Source organism: Colius striatus, chromosome 1 (genome assembly GCF_028858725.1).
Source record: "Colius striatus isolate bColStr4 chromosome 1, bColStr4.1.hap1, whole genome shotgun sequence".
NCBI lineage: Eukaryota > Metazoa > Chordata > Aves > Coliiformes > Coliidae > Colius > Colius striatus.
In genome coordinates, this window is record NC_084759.1 from 143930304 (window position 1) to 143954746 (window position 24443).

A 24443-nucleotide genomic window follows, 5' to 3' on the forward strand; every position below is an offset into this window, starting at 1 on the left:
CAATAGAATTGTAATTCTTCTACACTGCACATATTATTTCAAGGACAAAACAATGTTCTAAACCTACATACAATTGAGTATGCATTGTATAAATACACATTGATTATCTATGTGTGCATTGATTATGTATATACAGTATCTGTGATCTGGAGGCATACACTTGAGAGGTAGCTGTGGCTATTGTGCTGGGGCTGGTTGGAATGACTGGCTACCCAAAGCTCACCTGCATATGTAAGAAGGAAGCAAGAATATGCATCGCTGAGTCCTTGTACCTCAATCTACCAGCTGCATCACTACAACATTGAATGATGAATAGAAACTTATGAACTGTGATATATTTTTTTTAGCAAAATACCAGTTATATTAGACTCATTTGCTCTATTATGTCAGTGTAGTTTGGGTAATATGAAGAGGTTTTGTAAAGGTATAGTTTGAGGTTTTTTTTCAATTCTATCTCCAAAGTGAGGTAAACTGATAGTGTTTCTGGAGACCTTACAGAAGAGAGAAGTGATACTCATTTTGTAGAATCTGTAAGATACCTGCCTTCTACATACCCACCCTCATTCTGTTATAGATTTAATTTGCTCATACTCTTATATGCACATGCTTTCAAGAACTAAGCTGTGCATGTGCACAAGTCAGTCATGTCAGGATCATTTATGGGACAGGGGATGTCAGGTACTCACTAGTGTCTTGAGTTCATATTGACGAGTAACGAGAAACTGGGTTTTGACTGTACGTGTTAGGAGCAGATAATTGGTTTGATGTTGTTCCTGGTATTTAATTTCATTTCATTTCATTCCTCCATGAAAATCCTGAATTTCCCAGTTGTCTTTTTTCTTGTCTGGATATTTTATGGTTCCAGTGCTGTTCTTTATTATCTTGACGCCTTATCTTTAGGTCAGTTCATTCTTTTGTGTGAAATCACATATATATATATATAGCAAACACCTGCTAACTCCAGTTCATATGTTTCTGATGGTATGCAAGTGAGCACATATGCACCTATATGCGAATATTTTCTTTTGTATTTAATTTGTACTTTTTTCTTTAAATCTCTTCAGAAGATAAGGAAATCATTCACTTTAATCATTTGTGGAAGGCACTGATATTTGCTTTCCAATGCTGCAACTGTGCAAATGGCCATCTGCCTGGCATTGGAAAATATTCCCTTACAGTTTCCTAAGTGTCAAGTTCAGAGACCTGTGAAAGCTTCCTTTCTGGGAAAGAAAAGGAAAGCTTGGGCATCTGGTGCTGTGACTTTAGCTTGCTAGCTAAGCACTCCCTTGGTAGCTGCTGACTGGGGTGTTCTCCTGTCTGTATTGCTGATCCTCTGCTCTACGGAAGCACGGGCATTGCTCCTGTGGACAGATGTCAAGGGAGGAAACAAGACTTCCACAAAAACTGTTGTTGTGAGACAGAAGACTCCAAAGGGAAAAATCTGATGGTGCTGGGGAAGCAGTTTGAAAGCCTCTGTGAAAATAGGACTGCATCTGAAAGGGCTGATTGACAGGTTTTGATGCTTTACAAAAGTTAGTTGTTTAAACTGTTTACAATTTGTTTGCAATTTCCTCATAAGCAAATAGAGTGAATCAGGAGCCAGAATACAGTATATCATCCAGAAACAATTACCAATGGGTAGAATCTGCATTCTACTGAAGACAATGAAAGCTCTGATCACTTTCTCAGTAGAACTGGGTAAGTCACAGGTGCTTGATTTGCACATACATACGCAATTATGTTACAGTCAGGAAGATAGGTCACCCTGACACAAAGCTGCTGAGAAAGCAAAAGCATATTATCCTCTTAAACTTGTTATCCTTTGCAAGTTGCTTCCTGGGAGCCAACTTATTTCTCAAACAGGAATTTTCATCATGAGGCAGTATTATGTATTTATCAATGTGTCAGAGAACCAGACTGAGAATTAAGATGTTGGCTGAGGCAAGACACTTTGAAGATTTGCATGTGGTTTTCAAATCTCATCCTTGCTGTAGCAGCCTTCCTCTGTGTTGATGCAGTAAAAGGCAAGTAGTACTAGGGACAGCCGAGTCCTTAGGCAAAAGCACTGGGGGAGTTATACACTGACAAATGGCTTAGATTACAGGTTTCCTACTTACAAAGCTAAATCTTAGATCCACTGTTTCTTTTTGCTTATGTTGAGGTGGCACATGTGAACTTGATCAGTTTGGAGCCTTACTGCATTAGGACAAGTAGGTGTACAAGTGCACAGCATGTGGCACGATCTGCCTTCTTCAGTTTATCATTGGCTTGGCTTTAGGCTGGCAGGTTTGATGTGAATGCAGCAGTACTTGGAAGAGTGCCAGGTCATCTACCTTCTCATACAGCCTAGTATATCAGATAAGTCTCTCTCCTCATTAGTGGATCCACTGATCAGCCATGTACACAGAACTCCTTTCCTTCCTTGTCTCTACTTTGGTTGAATAAATGAGCAAGGCTATTTTTTTGTTGAGTACTTTAGGTTTGTTAGGGTTTGGGGTTTTTTTCTTCATACCCTATACTAAGTGAATTAAAGCTCCCTAAGGGTCACATTGAAGAAAATTTATGGCAATCCCATTCTTTGACTTTGAGTCTCATTTTTTTTTCCTTTAGGTTAAGTAGGCAAGCTGTTGTTGCTGTGACATGATTATCAGTACCACCATATGCCTTAAAATCTCGCTTGCTCTGGAGGCATGAGATTATCCAGCACTTGCAGTAAGCACCCAGCTGCAACAGCATTGTGTGAAACAGGTGTGTGTGCTCCACTGATCAAGTCTAATGGAAATATAAAGTTCCCTGTGGTAAATCTGTTGCTGGCAGCACTAGTTAAACCTTCCTTTGAAAAGAAATGAGAGGTTGATAATTTTGGCCTCTTGTTCTGAAGGGCATGCTCTTTTTCAGAGATTTTTCCAATTTATGTTTTTTTGGAGGTTTCATAAATGCCCAAAGCAGCAGAAATCTCTGTTTTTTTTTTTTCCCCCCCTCCCATTAAATCTCCAACTTAGAAATTATTTTTCTAAAAGGTAATGTGTTTTCTTCCCCAAAACTGAAATACTTCAGGAACTAGAACCTCACTTCTTGCACTCTGTTGTCCAAGGTACTTGTGCTAAACTCAACTCTGGTTACCACATACTGATATGAGATACATCATGTCGGGTAAGAAGGAGAGTCTACTCAGAACTGCTAAGCTGACAAGTCATAGAAAGAACTGAAGATGATATGAATTGAAGTTAAGTACAGTTAAAACCACAATGATGTTGCTTTTGGTCGCTTTTAGACTGATGTGAAGATACCTAAGAAAATGACCAACCATGAATCTCAAAATTAGAGAATCTTAAGGGTTGGAAGGGACCTTGAGAGATCATGTAGTCGAACCCCCCTGCCATAGCAGGACCACATAGATTAGGTCACACAGGAACTCATCCAGGTGGGTTTTGAGTGTCTCTAGACAAGAAGACTCAACAACCAATCTGGGCAACCTGTTCCAGTGCTCTGTTACTTTCACAGTGAAGAAGTTTTTCCTTATGTTTATTTGGAACCTCTTATGTTCTAACTTGTATCCATTACTCCTTGTCCTATCATTGGCCGTCATTGAGAAGAGCCTGGCTCCATTCTCCTGACACCCTCCCTTTACATATTTGTAAACATTAATGAGGTCACCCTCAGTCTCCTCTTCTCCAAGCTAAGGAGTCCAAGCTCCCTTAGCCTTTCATCATAAGGGAGATGCTCCACTTCCTTAGTCACCTTTGTGGCCCTGTGCTGAACTCTCTGCAGCAGCTCCCTGTCCTTGAACTGAGGGGCCAGAACTGGACACAATATTCCAGATGTGGTCTCATGAGGGCAGAGTAGAAGGGGAGGAAAACCTCTTCCTACCTACTGCCCACAGCTCTTCTAATACACCCCAGGATGCCATTGGCCTTCTTGACCAGGAGGTTGCAGTCATAACTCTTTCAACTGTATGGTCCATGAGAATTACAATATGTACCAATCCTTCCAGCATATGCAATTGCTCACTTAATCATAACTTAATCAAGTTTGAAAAAGGCTCATGAAGATGATCTTTTCCAGCTCCCTCTTGAAGCTTGAAGTTAGGTGTAACTCAGGGTCTTTTCCAGAGAAGTTCTGAAAGTCTCCAAGAATGGATATTATCCAGCCTCTCTGGGCACTTATTTTGGTGCTGTGCCACTGTTGAGATGAATTTCTGTTTGTCTTGTGAGAATTTCTTCAGTTTCAGGTTGTGACCTTTGCTTCCTATCCTTTCCCTGAGCAACTCTGAGAAGGGACTATATGTTGTTTTCTATCGTCCTTCAGGCAACATGAGAATGCAAGTAGGTCTTCCTTTCCTTGACCTTTTCTACTTGTCCTGAACAAACTTGATTCCCTCAGCTTCTCCTTATATGCCAAGTGCTCCAGATCCCCAAACATCTTAGTCTTTGACTTGCCTTAATCCAAGTGGTAAAGCATACGCTTAATTGTTAAAGGTCTCCAAGTGTAAGTGAACTGTGGGATTAATCTGAAAGTCATTTCTCTATCAAGCAGAAGTCAATTGTAGACAAAGAGAGGTTTCTTCTCTAGGAAACCTTTCAGGCACCCCCAGCAATCAAACTCATTTTGCCTTCCTGACTATTGCTCTTTCCAGTCTTGTTTCACAGAGATACTTAGAATAAGCCTTAAATGTGATGGATCTGTTGTGTTAGATCTGCTCCTTCTACTTTCGTGTATTGCTTTGTATTTAGTAACATGCTTTTAATTTACTGTTTGATCACCCAGGACTGCAAAAGCCTTCTTGCAACTGTTTTCAATCAGCTTTGTCTGGTTTTTGCCCAAATAGCGTATTATTGAGTGGCACCATAGTATGAACCATTGTGCTGGGAGTAGATTTCCTGAGAAGCCTATCTCAACACAGTTAGCTCTACAGGTCTGTGCTTGGGTCATATTACAAGTAGGACAAGCCAGTCACATTCAGTTTGTTATTTTTCAAAAGGAACTATTATACTCAGCCTGCTGAGGAGAGGGGAAAGGAAGGTGTCAAAAAAAATGCTGCTTTTTTGAGAGACAAAAACACCACTTCCTTATTCCATTTCACTGACAAAAACTATAGAAACTAGAGTCTTGAGAAGTTCATATGAAGGTTCAAAGAGTATTGCAAACTGTTTGAAAAAGTAGCATTTGAGGATTGGGATATTAGTGTTTACTTCTGCACATGTTGGTTGTAGTCAGTTCTCTTTTTTTCTTCTCTGTAATTATTTGGAGAGTGGAAATGCTCATTTTAGCTTCTAATTTCTTTTGTTTGTATGACAAACAAAAGGATACCAACTGCTGCCTGAGGGTGACATTTTGCAGCGTTTTGAAGACAAGATTGTACCTGTATTACTTGTTTTCTTGTAAAAGGAGTTTCCTGTTCTTAGAGAAGAAAATCTTTCATTTTGCTGCTTGGCAAAAAACCTACCACTTATGATATACTCAAAATGCATTTAGATCTTTGCTTTTTTTGATTGAAGGAAAATGGTACAAAACTTTTAAAAAGGGGAATCTAAATAAAATAGGTGTTCTGATGTTTCCGGGGTTATATGTAAACATGGCTAAGTGTTTTGTAGCAAGAGAGTACCATTTCGTTCTAAATTTGAGACTAAGTCCCAGAATCCTACCTGAAGTGAAGTCCAGCTAGTTTGAAGTTTTCAGATGATTTAGTAAGCAGGAAACCTACAGGTATGTAAGTAGTTCTTTTCTTCAGGAATGATATGGGAATAAAACAATTAGTTATTTTATTTAATTGTGTGAATGTACTTGAAAGCACAAGGCTAATATTATGACAATAACTTACAGGTTTCCACTCATTATTTTTTGTAGATGTTTTGAGGTGTACTACTGATACAGGATTTCTCCATTGATTCTTTGGTTTGGTTTTTTGTTTACTCTAATATGGAAAGCTTTTAAGAGGCAGACTTTTCTTTCCTTGCTCCATCCAGGTTGATGTGTATCCTTGTCTAGGATGTGATTATGTCCCTACTTTTTATTTCCTCCTTTCTCCTCTAGAAGAAATACTCTGGGCATGCAGCCTCTACTTCCTTATATGCTGCTCTGGGGTAGTCCTAACTTCTTGTGATAAGAGTCCTTTCTGGTCTTTGAGATAACATTATTAGCCATAGTAATTTCGCAGAGCTGCTTTAAAATTGCTAGCATGAACCTAATTAGTTGTGTTGTAGACAAGTGGTGCTCTTTGTTACAAGCTTCCCCTTTCTTTTCTGTGCCTGGAGGGAATGCTTAGGACAGGTAATTTAAATCCTCATCTAGAGTGCTGTTAAAGGCAATTAAATGAAAATTCACCCCCCCTTTTACTGAATTTCTGATGAACAATGGAGGCTATTATTGAATGTTAATTTTCATGATAGTGCTTTCTTCTTCTTGTCTATAAATATTTCCTTACCGTCAAGTTTAGGAATATTTTTATTCCTTCTTTACAAAAAAAAATCAGCATGGTTGCCTAAGGCCTCAGATCGTGGCATGTTGATGGAAATCAGCACCATACGTACTGGGACTGCAGAAGCACAACCCTGTCTGTAGCTGAGTTGAATGTAAATGGTCGTTTCCCCCAGCAGTTTCTGAAGGCTTTGTTGATTAGCATCTGATATATGAATTTCAGCAGGCCTGTAGACACTGTAGGGATCTACTGAGAGCAAACAGAAGACGGCCACATTGTGCACACTTCTTATCCAAAGCTTCCTTGGGGAAAAGACTATGAATTGTTGACATCTGTCCTACTGCTCTGCATCTGTAAACAGTCTCAATATTACTTATGTGTTCCATGTATTTGATCTCCTCAGTATTTCTGGCATAGGTAAAACATCCAGCACACTGATTTGCAAGTGGTTTTTGCAAGTTAATTCTTTCACACAGATATTAGCATACATGACTTTACCGTTGCACTAGCATTTACATTATTATTGAATTAAGTAAGCTGGTATTTAGAAAAGAAGTTAAATCCTTTTTGCCTTTAGGAGGTAATAAAACATTTTATTCAAGTAAAATTTGTGGATTTATCAGTTACCTATACTGTGTTCATCACTCTCTTGTATATTTTATCTCGGATTGTGAATGAATGTATCGTAACAGTCCTTCTCACTGTGTAACACATACTGTCCTCTATGTTTTTCAAATGGGAATCATATAATCATAGAAGCAAGGGGAGGAATCATAGAATCATAGAATGGTATGGGTTGGAAGGGACCTTTAGATATCATCTAGTCCAACTCCCCTGCAGAAGTAGGTTCGTCTAGATAAGGTCGCATAGGAACATGTTCAGGCAGGTCTTGAAGACCTCCAAGGAAGGAGACTCCACAACTCCTCTGGGCAGCCTGTACCATTGCTCTGTCATCCTCACGGTGAAATAGTTTTTCTTATGTTTAAGCGGAACTTTTTGTGTTCCAGCTTCATCCCACGATGGGAAGTGGAGGAACAATTTCCTTAAAGTGATATCCAGTGTCTATAACAAAACATGACTTGAAAACAACTACCCTTTAAAGCTTAACTTTCACCTTTTTCAGAGGCAGACCAGTTGTTGTCATCCAACACCAACTGGGAGCTCAGCACCACACAGCCACCCACTCCCCCACAACAGCATGGGGGAGAGCATCAGAAGTGTAAAAGTGAGAAAACTTGTGGGTTGCAAAAAAACCAGCTTAATAGGTTAATTCAGAAGCCACGTGCACAAGCAAAGCAAAAAAAGGAATTAATTCATTGCTACCCATCAGTGGGCAGGCGTTCAGCCATCTCCAGGAAGTAGGGCTCCTTCACACATAACTTGGGAAGACAAATGCCACCACTCCAAACATCTCCTGCTACTTTTTCTCCAGCTTTGTATGATGAGCATGACACCATATGGTCTGCGAAATCTCTTGGGTCAGTCAGGATCAGCTGTCCTGGCTGTGTCCCCTCCCATCTTCTTGTGGCCTGCCAGCCCACTCCCTGGTAAGGGGGTAAGGCCTTGACTCTGTGAAAGCACTGCTCAGTGGTAACTGAAACATCTCTCTGCTATCAACACTGTTTGCAGCACAAATCCAAAACATAGCCCCATACTAGCTACTGTGAAGGAAATTATCCAGACCAAAACCAGCATAGTGATCTCATGAGAACAAATAAGGAAACCCCAGTTTGTTAGTTTGCTTCAAACTGAGTACAAAACATTGAGTGTTTTTTTTTCTCCAAGATGAGACATGTGAAACAGAATCAGAGAATTTTAAGGAGGTATGTTGTTATATTAAAAAAACAAACCACAAGAAAACAGCTGTCCTGTTTATGTTGTGTGGTATAGAGCATAAAATGGAGTAATTTTAGGACTCGAAAATCTGAAATGATCAATACTTAGTTGCTTGGGAAGAAATTATTATAGATCTATTAAATTCCTTTTGATCAGGGGAATAGCTCAGTCAAAGAACCTTGTTTGTTGTTTTGAACTGAAAGGGGAATTAGTGACAGGATCAAGCATCTTTATCTTCTTTCTCTCTGTAGCAGAGTTCAGCATTCTGTTTTCTTTAACATAGAAAGAATTAGTCAAATGGGACACTCCTGTAGCTGTAAAACCACAAGCTGTTTTCAGTTAGCCTGTCAACCCAAAAGTTTATGGTCTAATTTTCTTGCTTGTATGCCCATGCTGATTCAGGCTGTGTTCTCAATCTGGTTTTGAGTTTTCAATCTGCTCCCCTGCATGGACTGTCCATCTCACATGCACTATCCACACAATTCCTATTAATTTTTTTTCCCAACTATCATCATTAAGCATGCATCTGTGTTTTTATTGAAATATGCCTATTATTTGTATTTGATGAATTTTATCATTTCAGTATTGGATTCCAAAAGGAAACCAACCTATTGACCTCCCTCAACCATCTTAAATGACCATCAGGAGATTGTGTCAACTACATAAAGATTTAGTTTAAATAATGAATAAATTTTAGAGGCATAAAACTTTTGCACTTTTTAAGGAAACACAAAACATGACTGGAGCTCACCAGTCACTTTGGCAAGGGCAGTGTTGTTTGCTGTTGTACTGCAGTGCTGCCAAGAAACGCAAGCTGGATTTAGACTCAGTGCCACCTCCTGTGTTCTTCAAGAATAAAACACAGTCCCTGTCCAAGACCCTGGAAAATTTGTGTACCCAAAGTAAGAGGGAGCAGGGAATGACAAACAGCCAAGTGATCAGAATCAAGCACTGAGAATATGTCTGTAAGAAAACCCATGGAAACTTGTTCCTCTGCTCAGTCTTGCCTAGAGGGGATTTCCCTACAGACCTATGTCTGTCACTGTTTGCCCCTTAGCAGAAAAATGTCAGAATACCCTAAGCATTGGCTAATGAACAGTAAAGAATGAGGGAGGGGGAAATGTAAGCCTAAAAAAAACCCCTCAAATCTCTTATCTGAAAGAGAGATGGGGAAGTGCAAGTGACTAGGAGAATATTCAATGATAAGTGGGCACTCAAATTGTACCGTCAAGTAAGGTCTGTCCCTGATATTAGGCATCTCTAGCAAAGATTTCCATTTGTGCTGCCATACTGACATTTTCCTAGGCAATACGAAAGCCTCTTGGAGAATCTCAAATACTTTTTTCCCTGCTTTTGTGTTAATAATGTGGAGATAACTAATACGAAATACATTCTGCTTTGCAGCAAGTTAGTAGCTGAAATAGACAATCATTTGAACAAATTCAATGCTGTTGCATTATACATCAGAAAAATTGTATTGTGTCAAAGCCATAAAGGCAGGCTGCCTGCTTATCCTGATAGCAGTCAGGTTGCATTTTATTGCTTATTAATCGTCAGAGACTAGAAGAGTGAATTTTTATGTAAATACTTCAGAATTCCTGCCCCAGGAGGTGGCTGTAGTAAAAATAAATCTGAAACTCAGAAATAGTATTCCTCATTACCTGCTTATGGCTTTAGCTGATCTTTTGCACATGTACAGCTTTCTACACTGAAATTAGACATCTAGCTGACATTTCCTTTTTTTCTTACTAAGTATAATTGTCATTCTACAGACATAATTTCCTGTCACTTACTACACATGAGCTTTCTATTACTGTTTATATTTGTCATATAATTATTCTTACATGTGTTATTTCGAACAATAATATTTTTCTTTTGCTTTTTTATAGATCTGCACCTATTTTTATTCACTGCATTATTTCTCACATGCTAGTTTATTTCTGACACTGGAATTTCCATCTGGGGTTCTTCAGAGTTCAGTGTAAAATGGTCTTTTCATCAAAAGTTACACCTTTCTCCATAATCAGACTGACCTGTTATCTGTGTGTGTTCTGTGTTCATGCAATCACACATCATGATCATTATTGTTCTCAAAGTTTAAACTTTAAGACACCTCTAAAAGTCATGATACTGTTATACAATTCTCAGGTTTCAGAATATATATACAATATGTAGTGGCATCTCGTTATTCACCTTTTATGACCTACTTACAAAAAAGATATCTCCTAACTCAGTCAATCAAGATCATCCTTTCAAGAAAAGTGTTAAGGGAGGCTTGAGTATAAGGTGCAATTCAGACTCATCTCTGTTAGGATAGTCTTTATCAAAACAGTAAATGTGACTTGGGTTTTCTAGGTGACTTAAGCTATGTTTCCTACAGTAAGAAGGGGTTTCTCAAGGGAACAGAGGCCATAAAGGGCTATAGAGCCCCTCATGAGTCCCAACTTGAATTTGGAAGATTATGGGCTTGATCATAAAAGCTCTGTGGTGTGCTTGCAGAAGCTAAGAGCCACCAAGAGACCACTAGTGGTTTTAATGAGTAGTCATAGCAAGCAAGGCAGCACCATAAAGAAAAGAACTGCAGTAATTAACTAATATGTCTGCAAGATGTAGTACAGAACCTGTCCAAAGTACTATCCTAGAAACAATGCAAAAGAGTTGGGCATCACTTCTGAGGTTACAACCACGGTTCTTGGCTTCTGCAATTGCGTCTTTGTGACCACTTTTTCCTAAGAAGAGTGTGGCCAGCAGGTAAAGGGAGGTTCTTCTCCCTCTCTACTCTGCCCTGGTGAGGCCTCATCTGGAGTACTGTGTCCAGTTCTGGGCTCCTCAGCTCCAGAGGGACAGGGAAGTGCTGGAGAGAGTCCAGCGCAGGGCCATCAAGATGATCAGGGGTATAGAACATCTTTCATAAGAGGAAAGGCTTCGGGAACTGGGGCTGTTTAGTCTGGAGGAGATTGAGGGGTGATCTTATTAACATTTCTCAATATCTAAAGGGTGAGTGTCAGGAGATTGGGACATCCCTTTTTTCTATAGTAGCTAGCAACAGGACAAGGGGTAATGGGATGAAGCTGGAACACAAAAAGTTCCACTTAAACATAAGAAAAAACTATTTCACTGTAAGGATGGGGGAGCAGTGTAACGGGGTGCCCAGAGGGGTTGCGGAGTCTCCTTCCTTGGAGGTCTTCAAGACCCGCCTGGACATGTTCCTATGCGACCTTATCTAGATGACCCTGCTCCTGCAGGGGATTAGACTAGATGATCTCTAAAGGTCCCTTCCAACCCCTACCATTCTATGATTCTAGGTCATAAAACTCCGTAACATATATTGATGCACTTGTTCAGGCAGTTTTTTTCCAGTTGAAAACATGGAATACCATGGAAGAGCCTAGCCCTGTTTTTGCATTTCTGACATCACCTGAAATTTGGTTTAATATAGGTGATAAAGTACTTTTAGAAAGGCACAGCATCTCTCCAGGAGACAAACTATATACCTTTACTATAAATACCTGACCAAAATATCAGTATCTTCTTCAATGGTGAACATAGGTTGCTGGTTTCATCTGGGATAGAGTTAATTTTCTTCCTAGAAAATTATCAGCAAGTGTTGAGAGTACAGGAATGTTTTGGTTATTGCTGATCAGTGCTTACATAGCTTACTGCTTCTCACCAGCAGTTGGGCTGAGGGTACACAAGAAGCTGGGAGAGAGCAGCACCAGGACAGCTGACTCAAACTAGCTAAAGGACTATTCCATTCCATAGAACATCATACCCAGTGTATAAACTGGGGGGAGTTAGTAGAGAGGGATGAGTCGCTGCTTGGATATCAGTCAGCACATGATGAGTGATTGCATTGTGCAACACTTGTTTTTGTTTTTTTTCTCCTTAGGTTTTGTTTCTTTTTCTCTCTCTTAATTTTTTTTTAATCACTGTTATTTTTATTATCGTTATTTTTATATTTTATTTCATGTTAGTTAGTAAACTGTTCTTCTGTCAAATAACTTTTACTTTTTTTTCCTTTCCCGATTTTCCCATCCCACAGTGGGGGTCACGGTGGGAGTGGTGGTGTGTGAATGGCTGTGTGGTACTTAGATGCTACCTGTGGATAAACCACAACAACAGGGTGTTGTAGAGTTTATCCAACTCTACATTTGCATAGTACTTTCTCTCCCTCTATGTCAACTGGTATCAAAGGAAAGGTATTTTTCCAAGTCAGACTTCAATAGCTGGCTGATATTTTCCCATAGACAGTACCGTAAGATTCTTCTCTGAAAGGGTTGTCAAGCACTGGACCAGGCTGCCCAGGGAAGTGGTTGAATATCCATTCCTGGAGGTATTTAAAAGATGTGTAGATGTGGTGCTTAGGGACATGGTTCAGTGATGAAATTGATAGCATTGCTTTAATGGGTATACTCAATAATCTTAAAGGTCTCTTCCAACCTAAATGATTCCATGATTTGATATTAGAAAACTAGTTTGTATCCAAAACCTGACCCAAATGTAAGTGAATTTTCTTTAGCTTGCAATCCAGCTTACTACCTTCTCGTGTTTTGAGCTCCATCTGCTACTTCTTCCATCCATAACTAAGGCCAACTCCAGTTGCATCCAGTTCTCATGTAAGAATGTCTCTGTGCCAAATGCTCCTCTGGTTTGTAACTTCACCTTTACTATATGTATTTCTTGGAGACCTTTTGACTCTTTGCTGTCCAACATGGTGAGGAGGTATTCATGAATGCTGAAGCGGGCTATTCCACTAGTGTGAGGTTAGTGTCACATCCAGGCCTGGAAACCAGTGGTTGTTGGAAGAGAATAGTTGCACCTGTCATAAAGTTAGTGGACTTGAAAGCTTTTACAAGTTGACTAACTTTTCCCACTGTATGGATGCCTTCAATGAAAGAAGTAAACACAGCTCATTAAAATATTTATGTCGCTGTAAAGTTATAAAGTTTTATAAATAAGTAAACTTGTTAAGCAAATTATTAAAACGTAAAATCAAAATAGAACAAATATCTGTCTACTAACTGAAAAATATTGATATATGTCTTAATTTAAAAGTGATCAGTCTCATGTAAGGCCCTAAGTGAGTATGTCTGGAAAGTTTAAAGTCTTTGATATTCTGTACAGACCATGAAATACAGAAGCAGAGCTTTCTTCTTGCACTTTAATTAAAGATATCTCATGTTCCTCCCTTCGTTGTATGGATCTGAGTAGTTTCTGTCAATACATAAAGGCAATTATGCTTTGGATTTTTTTCCTTCCCCTGATTTTTACATATTGATAGCAATTTAAGAGAAAAATGGAATACTGTAATATACAGAAATGTTCAAATTTGGTTTCATCAGAAAAAATGTTTAAATGATATTTTCTGGCATTTTCTGTAGTCATAGGTACAAGAAAATAAATACATGGTAACTCTCTGTTATGCTGTGCACCCTCTCCCAAATGTTTATTCATGCTCTTCTCAAACATCACATGAGTAAAATGCACCTTCAAAGTACATTTGAGGAAAATACAGTATGCACCTGGAACATCATCGTCGCTGTGTACTATCATTTACTCACAGTGCTTTAACGATAGTTCTCTGATAGAGAGGGCTCCAGTTCCCAATTCTTCACTAGCTTCTCCATGATTTTTTTTTTTCCCCCTGAATACACACATGGCCTTTACATTTGTCTTGTAGGATCTTTATTAGACTAGTGCTTTCTACTCAGATTCAAACTAAGAACAGTGTGCCATTGAGTAAAAGTATGTAGAGTAAGATATATTAGCAGTGTTCTTGAAACATTTGTCTTAGATTCACAGAGACAGTGACTGAATCAGTGCTTAACAGTTTCATTAAATTGAATTTCTTGTTATTTGGAAAACCCTGTTCGGCAAGTTGCTGATGCTTGCTATTTCAGTAACTCACAGTCTTTTGAGAAGCCAGCTGGGTTAATACATTATTGAATATTTTTAGAATCCTTTAATGCTGAGTTCACAGGATTCTCTAAGTGAAGTAGACTTAAAAGCTAAAAAGTTTTTTAACAGGATTTTGCTTTGAAGTTTCTAAAGGGCTACTTCTGTTCTAGTGCCAGTAAAACTTAGAATGTGTTCTGAATGGCTATAAATAGTCTGAGTAAAACAATGGATTTTATTTGGCAAGTAGTTCTTATCAATGGGAAGACAAAGGAGGCCACTGCTTACAGTGGGTGTAAATGTATACTCTGCTTTGTGGTTTTGTAGAATTAGGTAGAAATTAGGCTTTTAGGGAGAATTTTCTACTGAAAGAACATATCCTACCATGACTTCTATTTTTCTCTCATATATTGGTGAAAAAAAATCAAAATAATAGTCTTTCAAACATATTGACTTAAGATATATGAGAAAGATTTTGCCTCTGTTAGGCTGAATATTCTTAACATTAGAGACTTTCGTTTGGCTTTTTTGAGACTTGAGACGTGTAATTTTTAAAAAAATGTGTTTTTAAAGGTAATACAAAAAAATCTTTTTTTGCTTTTATTTTAAGTATTATTAATAATTTTATTAATGTATGATTTTCTGTCACTACATTACTTTTTTATGTTATTATATTATTGCAGTTTTTTCCCCCTCTTTCATAGCAAATGATATCTCCATCACCTCTACCATTGTGGCTTGGACTTTGCTTTCTTCCAGGTTGCTTCAAAATAAGATTAGAAATTGTCACTGAGAAATACTGCTGCATTCAACTGATCGCTCTAAGCCAGTAACAAGAACAGGAAGAGAATCACTGAAATTATCTATACATTTAGAAGATTTTTAAATACTTAAAAATAGTTTATTTTCATCAGAAGCAGAAAACTCTGAAATGAAATGGAGGAGCTCGCCACTGCTTGATACTGAGCTCGTTTATCTTTCTTTCAAGTTGTAGGAAGCTTTTTGCTATACTGTGAAGTCAGATTCTATAATGAAAGAATGTTGAAAATGGAAAGTAATTTAGAAAGATTTGTCAGCTATTTACGGTTTTTAGAACAAAACAAAGCACATATTTATTTTCCAGAACTAGAGAAGAAAAGATCTGATGAATTATCATTTGGCCTGTGCAGGAGACTTAAACACTTGCACTAATTAATGGCTAGTTAGTGGAACACCATCTTGATCTCAGTGGAGGTTGTCTGGACAGGGGCCATAAATCCACACTGCAAATGAGAACAGCTTCAAGACGCTTCATTTCAGCTAAATGAGATGGTGGCCCTCAGCTGCTGAGAAGCCGCTAAGGCAGTATTTATTAGGTCAGAGTTTGGGACTCACAGATCTATTTCATTCCTGCTGGCTAGGCAGCTGCTCGGTATTGTTGATAATTTTTCTAGTGCTTCATGAGTCTTACACTGTGCACTGTTTTCCTCTTGCAGGCATTTGGACAGTCTTTCTCAATTCACCGCAAAGTGGCTGAAGATGGTGAGACCCGTGAAGAAACTCTTCTCCAGGAGTCTGCATCGAAAGAAGCTTATTACCTTGGGAAGATTTTGGAAATGCAGAACGAGCTGAAGCAGAGCAGGGCAGTGGTCACCAATGTTCAAGCAGAGAATGAGAGACTTACTGCTGTTGTCCAAGACCTGAAAGAGGTAAATGAGGGTGTGCAGGGAGCAAGGGGCTGAATTCCCTTGGATTGTCATGGTTATTATGACTCCAAGTCATGAAAATACTACACAAAGTAAAAATCCTCACCTACTGGTCTTTAATCATCCCAGAACCAGCTTTCCTGAAAGGGACATAATTTAGAAAGTATATTAAAAAAAGTAACTTTAAAAATCAGTTTTAAACAACAAAAACCTAGTTTTATAATAAAAACCAATTCAGGAGGCTATAGTTTCCAAAGCACTCTTTAGCATTTTGCATTGCATTTTATAGTGCTGACATGTAAGTGAATTTTACATAAACATATTTTCTGTATACTACTGATATTTGTGCAACTACTCTCTTTTCAACATTCATATAATTTCTCAGGTATTCTAATTGGCTGGAATTACATAAAGCTTTCACCAATTTTCTTCTACTGCAGACCAAAATTAAAAGACATGTTCATGTTTAGTAAGGAAACCAAATGTATTTACTGGCCATATTGGACACTGGTTGTTAATGTCAATGTAGAATTTAATAATATTTGATAAGTTGTCTTTTTTTTTTTCCCTTGAACTCTGGAAGTTTACACAGAAGCTTTTTATTACTTACTGTTGTTTCTGTATCCCAGTCAGTGGAGGACTGGTTTAATTTTACTAGTTTATTCTTTCTGTATTGATGGTTAGTTTTCACAATTTGTTTAGCAAAGCTCAACAGAACACCATATACAAGAGGATGGTGACTGTTTCTTTCAGCTTTGCTAGCAAATTGGCTCTTGATCATGTTTCTTTCAGCTTTGCTAGCAAATTGGCTCTTGATCACTTTCTTAAAACTCTTAGAAACACACATTTCAGTGAGTGGCTCTGGCCAGAATTAATTACAGCGAAATGAAGGATAAAGAATAATGGCTATCAATTCCTAATCACCTGTCCTGGGTTCCTCTCAGATTTGTGACCATGTGCTTATTTTGGATGTGCCTTTTGTGCCTCTAAGGAGTTGACATTTGTTGAAAACTTTTGTCTCTTCCCACTCCTGTGAGTCACTGCTGATCTTGAGTCTCATTGCTCTTGAGTGTCCTTCCCTGGATGTACCCTCTTTTTACAGTCTGGGTGTCTCAGAAATTGCACATGAGTTTAGTGTGATCTTGATGGCCTGTACATCAAGGTGTCTTCAATGCACACTTTTATTCTTCTACTATTTCTTAGAGTGTTGTCATGTACACATCTGTACCTCATTCATACCAGTCTTACCGTTTCCCTTAAAAACCTCTACAGACTCAATTTTCTAAGCAGAATAACTACATTCAGTGGAAGGTGGGGCTTGGAAGTAACCCCACATCTTCCCTGCTTTTCCCAGGAATGCTTGGACATAGGGGCTCTCCTCACTGTCCAGCTGCTGGAATAGATCTTTCCTAAGTGATTCTGGAAAATGATTCTTTCATATGAATTTAACAAATCAGCAAATATTGTCATGTTTTCTTGTAGCTGACTGGAATGGCATCCTTTTAACGTATAGAAACCCCTTGGACAGAGTCTTATTTAATGTTTGACCTGGACTTGCCCATAATATGAGTCAGGTTCATAAGAAGTAAATATATGCTGTTTATTCACAAGTTCCAATTAAAATATGTGATTGTAATTACTGCTGTGGTGGTTAACAAGAAAAGATTACTATCAAGTTTATATCTACTCATCCTAAAATCTTCTTGGCAACCAGCTCCTGCACACTTACCTGTCCAATTGGTTAAAAATCACAGGTCCTGATGACCTGGGGTTTATGGATGAACAATCCAGTGAGAGAAAATGCACTTTTGTCTTTGTATTCAATTCCTTCCTCTGAGGTCTCCTTGGGGTTCCTTCAAATACAAATCTCTCTTCCATTTTCTCTCATGGTTATTGATCTGTGAGTTATTCAGGAGACAGTTTCAATACCTGTCCTCCCTAGAATATTGACTGTCCTCATTTCTTTGGAGATAATAGTAACCCTTAGTGTGAGACCAATTGCAATTATTTCCTGTTCTAATGCTAAATAGAAACAAGCCCTAGTAGTTAATTAAAGTACAATAAAAGAATTTACTTGAATAAAATAAGGCTGATAAACTAATTATTATTATTAAGCTGATGTTGGACCCTGAGTATAAAGTCCTTGACTATGATGAACTCCTGTTTTGTGAAACTACAATCAATGTATTTAAACATAAATGGGATTAGTGCAGTCAGTTCATTACCAAGCTTATACCAGACAGTAATATGATTAATTACTTGGATATAATAAGAGATAGAGGATGATTGACACCTACCTCTGGCTTTTAAGGATCTTGTCACACTGAATTACACTGGTATTTTACCTTGTACTAACTGAAGTCTCACTCTATTACCCAACTCAGTATACCTTGGTCCAAAGACATAAATCCTAAGGCTGTGATATCCTACTGCTTGCAGAAATGAGATGCCCAACTACTATAAGTGTTTATGAGCTTTGTCTGCTTGGCTCTGGGTACTAGTAGTAGGAAGAGGCAGACTTATTTTGGTCCAAAGCTTGACAACCACTCAGGTAGATGGAGCAAAAAAATAATTCTGGTACATTTTTTTGGTAAAGGTAGTCATTAGAAGCTGCCACAGGTAGATTGATACTGTGAGAAAGTAATTTTTGTGTTTTAAAATCTAGTTAGAGAAAAAAAAAATAAAAGAAGAAAAAAAGATGGGAGCAGTTGTACTGAGTGAAGTAAAGATAGATTCTTGATGTAAGTTACCTGTCTGCATCCTGTCTCTTCGCTCTGCTCACCACCCCCTGCTCCCCACAAGACAATATGCAGTAGACTTGTTTTTTAAACCTTACTAAGACATTTTATAAACTAAACCAAAACACAATCACTCACCTTCAGACTTAATACAAAAGGTTTGAAAAGCTGCTGTGTGGTTCTGGAAAAAACATTTTTGCATGGATGACAGAAATTTATGGTACTTTTTCCATGCACTCATTTCTTTATGGTACTGAAGATTGATAGCTAAGTTTTCAAAAAGTGACCCCTATTATTGGTACCAAATCCCTAAACAACACAGTAGCTACTTCTCAACTCTCTAGTCTGTCATGGGAGTTATCTTCTGAATACATTCTGTTTTCTGAATTTGCACAGATATCCAGTGTCATATGAATGTGTATGAGCATTTTGTGAACCTTCAGAATACACTCACATGAATGCTGATGGATTTTAAGAATCTTGGGAATTCCATAGCACCAGATTTTAAAAATTCATGACTTTTTGCAAGTATCTGCTGTATAGGTACAGCTGATGTCTGCAGGGCAGCTTGACCTGGATCCCTCTTGTTATAAAAGGCAATCAATCAAGCTCAGGTCTCTGGAGATTATGCATCTCAGTCTGGGAAAGCAAACAAACTGATTTCAATGCTCATTGCTAGAAAAAAACACTATATTTTGAAGAACTGGAGCTTTTGTTTCACTTTGATGGTGAAAGATGAACCAGGAATCTCTGTACCCAGATGGCTTTATAGATTTGTGTTGAAATGATCAAAAGAATAAAACAGCAGAAGTGTTATTTTTTTAGGTAATAAAAAAATCTCTAGAGTTTTGGATAGGAATTTTATTAACTATCACCTAAGTAAATAAAATATATGTTTTGGAAAGTAGGTAGCCCTTTTCATTCACCTCAGACAGGCCATGTCTAGATTATGTAGAGATTCTTAAAGCTGATGTAATCTGAACTAAATAAAATACACTGACTTTAAAACTGAGGACAGAAAAATAATTTTTTAGCAGTCAGAGACTGGATTTTCAAAATCTGCATGTTATGCATCACACAGTTTATCATAGATGGCCTCTGTACGTAAAGAGAGGTATGGTTATTAGCTCATTTAGCCTTTCTACATGTGTATAAGCTACCTGCCTTTATAATAAATCTTAAAGAAATACTCCTTTAAAAACAGATTTAAAAAATACAGTGGTTTATAATTCCCTAATTCTCCAGTGTTTGTCTTTTCCTATTTAAAAATATGGTTTACTTCTATTCAAGAGATAAGTGACTAGTTCTTCATTTTTACCACTGGAAAATCTTTTCTTATGGTAGTTGTAAACACTCCATAGATGAACAAAGAAGATGAAATCACTTCCTTGAGAAGTTGATAACTGACAGATGTGGTTATGCAAGCACAGATAACCCAACTCAGAAGTTGGAGCAGAAAGTTCTTGTGAGGAGTTCATACTCCTCCTTCATGAGGAATCTGAATGCCTTGGAACTGGGCATCTGACTCAAAACAGGTGGCAACTGGAGGGGAAAGAGTATGAAGCAAAGAGGAGAAGCAGATGAAACTGTAGAAAATGGGGATGAAAGATGATGGTACAGTTTGAGTTTTGTAGATGTTATGAGACTAGGATTAGGAGCTGTGTGAGGTGAGGAGATGAATGCTTTTTTGTCTAAAGAGGCTGGCAAGCAGCTCTTTGTTTCCAATGAGATTAGTGAAAAGAAGGAGGAATAACATAAGAAAGGCAGGAAGTACATGGTTAAAACTCATTGTCTATGCTACTGTATGTCACTGCAACGGCTGCTGGGATTGCAGAAAGAAGCCGGCACCTGGCTACTTGCAGTTTAGGAGATAACAGATGAATAGGGAGGTTGATGTGATGGTGATGTCAACGGGCCATGACAACAACACACACCTGGTCTTCTGGAGGGCAAAAGCAGGGATGAGGGCAGTGGGAAAGTGGGTAGGGAGAAAAGTACAAATGGGTCAGGCATTATGTGCTGAAACCAGGTGAAAAAGATCTAGGATGAAGTTTTGCAGCCCTATTACCCTTGAAATCAAAAGCTAAACTTTTATTCAATTCAGCAGTCCAAAAATCTTGTACTGCATGCTAATCAGGAAATATATGGGTGTGATAGCCTGGACTTTTTTTGAGGGTAACCTATGTATGATGCAAAGTGTGAGCTCTTGTACTGGGTGAATAATTATAAGTAGTTTTACTGCTAGCTATGGCCATTTCAAGAATGTAGACTTATGCTGAATGACTACATCTGCATTCTGAAAATACATGAGAAATAGAAATATTTTACAGGCATTGTGTTCAAGTTGACTTTTATCTAAAAGAAATAATTTAAACCCCCTGGTATTTCTGTACTAAATATACATTAAAAAAACCTCCAGTTGTCTATTTCCTATTTGGAAGTTATAACTTCTAGTCTGAAGAGCCATGATTTTTTTCTCATTTTTGACAATTCAGAGTAAAGCCTTTAAAAACTTTAAATGTGAACACTGGTCTAGTTAATACCGATTTCAGATTCATGTTTTGTTGCTCTAGGGTTGGACTGTAACAGCATTTGAATATATATTGCTTCTTATTTAAGGCAGGATATAGCTAGGTCCAAAACTGAGATCCATAATATATTCAGTTGTCACCCATGTCTGGAGACTCCTACAGTCATTTAGATGCCTGAGTTTCCACCTAAAAATTTTCTGCCTGTGTAAAGCTCTGTTTCCTGATGCATTCAGGAACACTTCTGGCTTGGACTGAGTTCTGTTACTACAGCGTTGTTGGATATTGAGCACTGCTGTTGGTGCTATTAGGATCCTCCAAGGAGACAAACCTCCAAGGAGATCCTCCTAGCTGATCTCATCACCTAGTGATCTCCTTTCACTCTCTGGTTCCATGACTGTAGCAAGGTTTGGGATACCAGTTTTTTCTCTGAGGGATTATGAGTGCACTTCTTTGAAGAAAGTGCCCTAACAGATTGTTGGCAGATTCTTCATTCCTTCAGATGAAGCCGTTCCCCTCTGTTGGGGAGTAGTTACTATTTTGTGGGTCAGGCAGAGTGAGCAAGCTTGTAAGAATGACTGTAGCCTAAAGACTAAGGCACTCAGCTGGGAATAGGGAACTAGTTCTAGTCTCTATTGCAATTAATATTTAATATGAAATACTTAAATATTAATTGGGGCAGAGACCAGAACACCCCAGTCTCTCCTCTATGAGGTGACAGCCCTCAGTAAAAGCTGTCTCTGTCCCTCAGAGAGAACATGGTCTTTGGCTGGAATCTCCTGTGGCTAGTAATTGGACTACTGAGCTCTTGGAGAGAGGTAGCTCTGGGTTACGAGGTGAGGTAGCTTTCTCCAGCTCCGTGTTGAGAAAAGATGGAAAAGTCTGAAAGAGGAATCACTGCTATGAATCATGTACTGTTGGAAGTATCTTTTAATGACCTGGACAAGTGACTTAAGTCACACAAATGACAGTATTGATGTGACAATGCATGTAGCATCTGCTGAATAATGGAAGTTTCTTTTGACACACTGATTAAATAAAACCTCCATTATAAATATATTTAACTTCTTACTAATATTATGCTGGTACTTGCAGCAGTGGCTTCATTTCTAGAGGGAGAATGAGTGAAATATGGTGAAGTATTCAGTGTGGCCATTAGTAATGGTGTCATCATCATAATGTACCTTCATGCAAGCACTGCTTTTTGAAAAGAAGCTGTGGGAATGTGATGCCAGAGCAGCCTATGGAGATGACTGTGGGAGTCAAGGCTACCTGAGAATCAGAGTGGAGTTGAGATATGATACAGAGATATCAGAATTGTTCCTCCTGTCAGAAGGATTCTCTTGTCACAATTTAAAGTAGTATTAATATAGTCAGTCTAATTGACCATATTTATATTCCTTTGGTTTGGAAGTTTCTTTCAACTGGCAAGAACTGTATGTAAATTAGGCTTTGAATATAAATTTGTTACTTTGCCCACTGGGAGGTATTTTTCTCTCTTTTCTCCTGTTTTCAGAAAAGCCTGTTGATGGGAAATTTTCCAGCTTGGTAGTGCCTAGCCACCCTCAGATTTTTCTCTTTGCTGACAGTGCTAATGAGTGAGAGGTTTTGTATTTAGAGGCTGAAAAGTTGGCTAAAAATTTGTTGTTTCCTTCTGCTTTCAGAAAAAGTTTTCAGATTTTCCTAATATTCTGTAGCATGGGAAATTTTATCAGATGTTGCTGACCTGTTCCAAATCAAACTCCAATATAAACTTGTGTCTCCTTAAAACACGTTAACATTTTCTGTAAGCGGTCAAGTGTTAATGCTTTCCCTAGGAAGGCATTTACTTATCTGTGCTCTATCTAGACTCAATAGAGTGGAGAGTGACTCTGCCTTTGTTCCAAAGTCCTGTTTTCTTGACAGGGTCTATGGAAAATCAGTGGTGCATGATTGCAAGTGAAGGGTGGGCCATCGTTGGATTGACCACAAGTGGTGCCCTTCCCTGTCACTTCAGGCCAGTCCTTTAACACTGGTTCTGGGTTGGTTTTTTTTCTTTCTGATACACACATGTTTCTATTCTTACTGTGTTCAATTCAGTCTATTTCTTGTACAAGCGCCTACAACTGCTCTCTTTGAAGTGATGTGGACAAAGGTGTGATCCCTGTAAAACAGATCCACTACAGAGGTCTCCTAACAGGCAATAAACGTAGTGTGCAAATGGGGTCTGTCCCCACCAGCTGCAATGGGAAAAGATAGCAGCAGACCACGCTGAAGTGTTAACATCTGGCTTTATGGCATGAGGCAGTCTCAAAAGTCCAAAACTGTGGAGGTCATTGTCAATGGTATTTGCTGACAAACATATTTTACTAATTTTTGCATAACTTGTACAGAGGTCTTGTGAGGGAACTATTTTGTAGAGTTAGATACTGGTGTTTTCTCTGCCTTGTGCATTTACTTTCTCTGTTCACAGAAGTTTACTTCTGAAAAGAAGCAAAACATCTGTCTTTGTGTTTTGGAGACAGAAAAATAAATCAAGTTGTGATTTGTAATCCTACCAAATCTTTCCTCATGCAGTGAAAGGAATAGGTACACTGGTAGCTGATACTGCCTATTTGTCAATGAAAAAGCAACAGTGCAACAGTAACATCAAATGTAGACTGCCTCTGAGTGCCCTTATTAACAGCAAAATGTTTAATTATCTACCATTCGACTTCATCTGCTACACAGTTAGCATCACACATTTTCTTATGGTTCTTGTTTCACACGTTGACCAACAAACCACTTGCTTCTGCAGGTGAAACCAAATGTGGCCATGTAAGATTCACCCTTTTATTTCCTGAAATATTTTTATATTCCTAAATTGCTGTAATCATATAATTGCTTATAAGAGGATGGTGTTTCTGAGTTACTCCTCATAAGCACCAACTGTAATAGAATAGGCAGGTCAACAGTGCAGAATAAATACATTTTGCTGTAGCACTGTTTTTTCAGGGTAATCTTCATCTCTTTGACCTACTGTTCTCGTCCTCGAATATACCTGCAAGCTACTAAAAGCAGCTTTGGTTGATTGCATTTCCTGTAAATGAGCCAGAACAATGACTTAGAATGCAAACTTGTGATCTGACACATGCATGACACTGTTTTCTTTGGCACAGTTCAGGCATTTAGCTCTGCTGTGAATGATGGAATCAAACAAAGGACTGTAGGGAGGTCAAAAAAAGGCCAGTCAGGATAATGGAGCATAACTAAGGGACTGTTGCATAAATACATGCTGTGGTTTAATCTCAGCCAGCAACTAAGCACACTCAGGCACTCGCTCACTGCCCCCATGTTGGACTGGGAGACAGAATCAAAAGAGTAG

General features: G+C 38.4%; 1 protein-coding gene across 11 annotated transcripts in view; it reads left to right on the forward strand.

The window, feature by feature from the left end:
* Positions 1-24443, forward strand: part of LOC104560303 (protein bicaudal D homolog 1) — a 304772-nt gene that overhangs the window by 82187 nt on the left and 198142 nt on the right. For all 11 annotated transcript variants that reach the window (XM_062010546.1, XM_062010536.1, XM_062010555.1 and 8 more), the window contains exon 2: positions 15625-15837. In XM_062010546.1, the coding sequence (XP_061866530.1) occupies positions 15625-15837 (213 nt within the window). The remainder of the gene's footprint in view (positions 1-15624; positions 15838-24443) is intronic.